The sequence below is a fragment of the Octopus bimaculoides genome, chromosome 4 (genome assembly GCF_001194135.2).
Source record: "Octopus bimaculoides isolate UCB-OBI-ISO-001 chromosome 4, ASM119413v2, whole genome shotgun sequence".
In the NCBI taxonomy this organism is placed as follows: Eukaryota; Metazoa; Mollusca; class Cephalopoda; order Octopoda; family Octopodidae; genus Octopus; species Octopus bimaculoides.
In genome coordinates this window covers 117,392,309-117,398,759 of record NC_068984.1, presented here as the reverse complement: position 1 = coordinate 117,398,759, position 6,451 = coordinate 117,392,309, and the positions used below count along the sequence as shown (strand labels likewise).

General features: G+C 39.1%; 1 protein-coding gene across 4 annotated transcripts in view; it reads left to right on the top strand.

The window, feature by feature from the left end:
• LOC106881662 (uncharacterized) overlaps positions 1-6,451 on the top strand; it is a 109,127-nt gene that overhangs the window by 62,450 nt on the left and 40,226 nt on the right. For all 4 annotated transcript variants that reach the window (XM_052967383.1, XM_052967382.1, XM_052967384.1 and 1 more), the window contains one exon: positions 162-1,486. In XM_052967383.1, the coding sequence (XP_052823343.1) occupies positions 221-1,465 (1,245 nt within the window). In that variant the 5' untranslated portion in view covers positions 162-220 and the 3' untranslated portion in view covers positions 1,466-1,486. The remainder of the gene's footprint in view (positions 1-161; positions 1,487-6,451) is intronic.

The following is a 6,451-nucleotide window of genomic DNA, read 5'->3' as shown; positions in this document are numbered from 1 at the left end:
AGCTAATGCGTAATTTTATAACTTTTTGCGACCCACTAGGATTCCGTTCGTGACACATCAGTGGGTCGCGACTCATAGTTTGGGAACCACTGATGTAGACTAAAGATGATGAACTTGTACCTTTATTATTTTCACATTTTTTTTTTTTGTATATTTTACAGGTTTCTGACAAATAAAAGGTAATTTGTTACCTTACCGTTCCTGCCTTCAAAACACTGCCATGGGAAGCTGTTACAGCCATCACAATCCCTCCCTGAAAGTTAGCCAGCTTAGCAATCGGGATTCGTTTGAACATTTGTTCAAAACAAACAGTGGGGAGCTGGTGTGGTCCTGCTCTTATACAAAATGGCTACAAGGTATTAAAAATGTTAGTGGCTTCACTGACAAGACTAACTTCAGCAGTTCCAGAGATCCACATCGACGGAATGGTATTCTTGTTAAACCTGATAACACAGATGGTCAGCATTTCAGTGTGAAGTTACCTTCAATGTTTGAAGCTGTAGTCTCCAACAAAACCGCCTCTTGTACAAACTCTGTAGTTATCAATGGGCTGAATCCATTTACCACTGCTACAACCACTATGCCGGTCCGCTGCTGGGATTCTTTGCCTGTCATGTTCAAAGAGGCTTGTATTATTAGTTACCATGACAACTTAGCTGTACTTCAACTGAACCCATCCCGAGAAGATCTCATGGCTGTATTCTATGTATTGGATTTAACTCATCAGTTGGCACTAGCCGATTTCAGCATTGCTTACTATCTTCGGCGCTGGTATGAATGCTACATATCACCAAAAAAGAAAAGGATTCTGTTGCGACCAGACCATACCACTCGTGTTCTTGTAATGCCAGACAATTATTTTCTACGCAAAATGAGAGTTCACCCTTCAAATGACATTACTGTAAGTACTGTGTCACCGTCACTTCGTGCCAAGGTACTTACTTTTAATGCCCAGGCTGGGGACAATTGCATTGTTGTGAGCTGGTGCCGGTGTATCCAGGTACAACATATTGAATCTGGAGAAATTGTAAAATCTGTCGAGGGACTTTTATTACGAGCAGGTATTCAACAAATTCGCTCCAGTCAATCAGGAGATTTCCTTGCTGTACGCTGTGTCCATCCTGTCCATACAAAAGAATACAAAGTAAATGTTGTTGGAGTAATAGACTATCACAAGCTCGAATTGCTAATGACTATCGATGTAAAAGGTTGTTACTGGCCATTTTCAGATGTAGTTAATCTACAAGTATTTCCCCGTTTCTCACCCAGTGAAGCTTGCATTGCTGTTATGAAAAACTTACCTTACAAACGGCAGGTCTTCACATATAAACTGCCTATCGTTCACCTCAACTTACAGTATTTATGTCGCCGAAGGATTCTCCATTTAGTTTCATTAAAGGATGTCAAACATTTACCTCTCCCAAGTCGGCTTATTGAGTACCTAACTTCTTATATTGATGTGTGAGGAAGATTTTTACCAAACAAGGTTGGTTAATGAAACCCTTCTTTTTCTTTGATTTCTTTTTTTTCATCTCTTTTTGTTTGAAGTTATGGCTAATTAGGAAATCAATATTAGAAGCACCAAGAAGTAATAATAAACTTTGGTGCTATTTACTAGAATTTCATGTCCATGTTCACAGAATACTAATATAAGACACTCATACAAACAGCACTAAGATGTCTTGAGTAAACAACGTAATCTCTATTAGTCACTTACCCTGCAAGAAATAGTTACTAAATCTTTTCACAGTTCATTTTATTGTCTTGTAATGTAGTCCTAGATGTGCAGTGTCTGAGAGAAAGAGGGGATGGTTATGGTTGGAATATGCTGGTTTATATGCCTGCAGGCACATGGCTCAGTGTTCAGATCATTGAGCTCACAATTATGAGGTAGTGAGCTCGATTCCTGGACCGGGCTGTGTGTTGTGTTCTTGAGCAAGACACTTTATTTCACGTTGCTCCAGTTCACTCAGCTGTAGAAATGAGTTGCAGCATCACTGGTGCCAAGCTGTAACGATCAGCCTTTGCCTTTCCCCTGGATAACATCGGTGGCGTGGAGAGAGGGGGCTGGTATGCACGGGCGACTACTGGTCTTCCATAAAAGACAACCTTGCCTGGACTTTCTAGGTGCAATCCCATGGTCATTCATGACCAAAGGGGGTCTTCACATGTCTGCATTGCAAAGGTTGAGTCTGGACTAAGAAACAACCACTACCTTGGTTTCTAGCTACCCCACCCAAACACACACACATAAATATATATAGCATATTTTTTCTTTGTCTGTTTTTTCATGTTAGCATGGGTTAGATGGGGTGCTGACCGAAGCAGGATATTTGGGTTTCATACTCTTCTTATTACCAACAATTACCTACTTTTCAAGTAAGGGAGTCTTATTTCGGATGTTTTTAGAAACACAGAGTAACTAGTCGTAATATCAACATAATCATCGTTTCACTCAAGTAGGGACAAATGTGGAATGCCAACAGCCAAGCACATTCACAAGCACACACACACATGTACATCCATATACAAGGTCTGATCAAAAGGTATCCGGACTGTTGTCATAGTAACGAAGCTAAAGCATGCAGAGTGAAGCTGCTTGGCACAGGTTGACCTTGAACCCTGCTGTGCATGCGCACTAAGTTTTAACATTCTAGCTCACTTCCACTGTTTACAGCAGTGCTTGGAAGGAACGTGTGTAGTGTGTGATCATCGCATTGACCATGACAGAGAAAGTTGTCTTCTATTTACCTCAGAGATATCTCATTCAATAAACTGGTTAAGATTAATGACAGGTTGGGCATCCAGCTGTAAAACAGTCTCAAAAATATATTCATGTAACCCATACTACAGTTCTATATTTAAGAGATGAGGAATTATGTACATTATTTACATTGTTTACATTTGACGGATATTTGTCCTCATCTTGTTTGTTAACACAGCGTTTCGGCTGATATACCCTCCAGCATTCATCAGATACCTTGAGGAAATTTTGAACCTGGGTTCTCATTCGTAAGGTATTTTTTGATGTTGTTGTTGTTGTTGTTGTTATTATTATTATTGTTAAGGTCACTGGCGTAGTGGTTAAGAGCGCAAGCTACTAACCCCAAGATTCCAAGTTTGATTCCTGGCAGTGACCTGAATAATAATAATGATAATAACATCGAAAAATAGCTTAGGAATGAGAACCCAGGTTCGAAATTTCCCCAAGACACCTGATGAAGGCTGGAGGGTACATCAGCTGAAACGTTGTGTTAACAACAAACAAGATGAGGATTAGTGTCTGTCAAATGTAAACAATGTAAATAACTCATACTAACACTGATAAACAGACATAAAAAATTACCAAAAATATATGGTTGAATTTTTTTTTTTTAATAGAAAAGAGAAGATAACTGATGTTGGTTACTGGTGGGTTAAATGTGATGTTGCAGACGTGATAAAAAACATTCCAGATATGACCACCCCTTATGTTAATAGTATATCTAGTGTGTACATTCTTTCTTTGGTCCTTTTGGTAACTCACAGCTGCATACCAACCCTTGTTCTTTGATATCAGTTTAAAATTTAGCCTCTGGTTTGTAATTTTACACAGCAATCTTCCTGTTAAACTATATTCTAACAACTAGCTTATTATATTGGTTTCAAATTTTGGCACGAGGCCAGCAAATTTTGGGGGAGGGGTAAGTTGATTGCATTGACCTCCAGTTTACAACTGGTATTTATTCTATCAATTCCTAAAGGATGAAAGGCAAAGTTGGTCTTGGCAGAATTTGAACTCAGAACATAAATATTGATGAAAAGCTGCTAAGCATTATGCCCAGCATGCCACCTTCCAATATATCAACAAATGAGAAAAATGTTATTTTTTAAATCCTTCCAATGGTTAGGTCAATGTTACGAAAGAATTATATTAGTAAGGTGTGATATAAGGGAGATTTGGCTGCTATCTCTAGCAGGTCAAGCAACAAACTTACTGATGTGTTCCAACCTTTGGCCCACAGCCATGCTGTCTTCATTCTCTACTGTTACTACAATGTCCTGTGCAACTTGCTGTTGGTTGGTCTCATGTCTCTTCCACTCAGACACTCCTGACTCACTTGCCTCTCTTCCTCTCATCATCCATGTTAAGAGTATCACTCCACCACCACCACCACCGCCGCCGCCTAGCCCTTCACTAACCACCACTAAGCCCTGTTCTTCCTCCCTAGAATGTCGGTCTTCTGGAAATCCCTTCCTGCTCATATCTTTCTTGAAGACATTGATCTGCAACAGTTGAAGCAGAATGCTAACAACATGAGTACCATTTTAGAGATACTGCAAAGGACATAAGTATTATTCTTTCCTCCCAAGACATAAAAAAAACCCAAAACAAAACAAAAGAAGAAACAGTATTTAGGGTCCCTCATTGGCTTGATGTTAAGCTCATTACTCTGTGTAACATGTTTTTTTATTTTTGGGTTGCAACTATTATTTTCTATTTGCTTACCCATGGAAAGTATGAAAAATGGCTAAAATTTCCTCCAAACTTTGTTTTTGTTATGATGATGATCATCATCATCGTTTAATGTCCGCTTTCCATGCTAGCATGGGTTGGACGATTTGACTGAGGACTGGTGAAACCGGATGGCAACACCAGGCTCCAATCTGATTTGTCAGAGTTTCTACAGCTGGATGCCCTTCCTAATACCAACCACTCAGAGAGTGTAGTGGGTGCTTTTACGTGTCACCCGCACGAAGGCCAGTCAGGCGGTACTGGCAACGGCCATGCTCAAAATGGTGTATTTTATGTGCCACCCGCACAAGAGCCAGTCCAGGGGCACTGGCAACGATCTCGCTCGAAAATCCTACGAAGGCCAGTCAGGCGGTACTGGCAACGGCCACACCCCAAAGAATGCCTTTCGACACATGGCTGTGATGCTTCCCCAGTGCTCATGCTCATGATCAGAAATGCACATATTGTCAGCCACTAAGGGACATGCTCAAGTAGTTAAGGTCAAGAAACTGACAAGCAAACTTGCAGTATTGAACAGAATATTTGCTATAATGATATTTCTGCTTCAGCAACTCAGCATTGAATCTGTCTGAAATGTAATGGAAAATAGATCAGTTTCATAACATTGATGTCCAAGTCACAAAAGCCAAAGTCTGAATGTAATAGTAGCCATTTCCTTTGATTTCTGACCAAAGACAAAAAAAAAAATACTAAAAATTTTGTTACACAATGTTATCAGAACCAGCAGAGCAGTGGAGTAAGCACACTCAAAGTTCAATTCCACACTTTTCCTGAAATCCACCAACACTACTACTAACCTCCCTATGCATCCTTTCTTCTTTATGACTCCTTCACTGTTCTCTTTCATGTCTCTTTTGTGTTTTATCCTTTGTGCTGTGCCTTAACTGTTGGCTCTCATTACAGCCCTTATTGCTGCCTTTTTTCTCTTTTTTTTACTCATTTCCAATGAGTCATAGTGCACCTGAGCACTGTATCTAATAAGCACATTAGCATTATTACATTCATTCTGAACTCAAATGCCAGGGGAAAGAGGCAACTTTATCTGTTATCCCTCTAAGGTCAACAAAACTAAGTACTGGACATATATATACTAAGATAAATTCATTCACCTATCTTTCTTTCTTGTTTATAGGTCATACTTGTGCTTAATTAAGAAACCAAAATTAACACTAGAAGTACCAAGTAATAATTATAACTTCGGTGTCATTTACTAGAACTTCATATACAAATTCACATAAACACTAGTATGTGGCTCTATGCCAGTTGCACCGAGTTACCAAGTATCAAACAAAGCAGTCTCTATGTGGTTGCCTGATTTGCTAGAAATAACAGTCGAATCTCCTTTGAAAAGGAGGGGCACATTAGATAATGTAGTTCTAGATATGCAATACCTGGGAGAAGAGTGGGAGATGATCATGACTGGAACCTGTTTGATTTGATCCTATATCTACTCTGTCAGATCTGACCTCTAACTAAAGAATTTGGATAATCTTCATTGCCAGTTTTATCATTACAAAGTTAAAGAAGTGATTTTAAATTCTCAATCACAGAATAATGCTAATAATAAAGCCTGAACAGGATAAACTACCCCTATTTTGCAGAGAAAAGTGTAGGTGGCTAGCTAGGGACTCGAACTCACATCCCCGTGATTACATGTCACGATGCTTTGATCGATTAAGCTAAACTACCCCACTACAAATTTCTCTGCAAATTTAAGATGTATAGAAATCTCGCTTTATGAGATGCTCTCATATGTTAAATTCAAATTACGACAAACGTAAATAAACAAACGAAGTTTGCTTTCAGAAGCGTTGAGATGTCTTAGAAAGTTAAAGAAGTGATTTTAAATTCTCAATCGCAGAATAATGCTAATAATATAGCCTGAATAGGATAAACTACCCCTATTTTGCAGAAAAAAGTGTAGGTGGCTAGCTT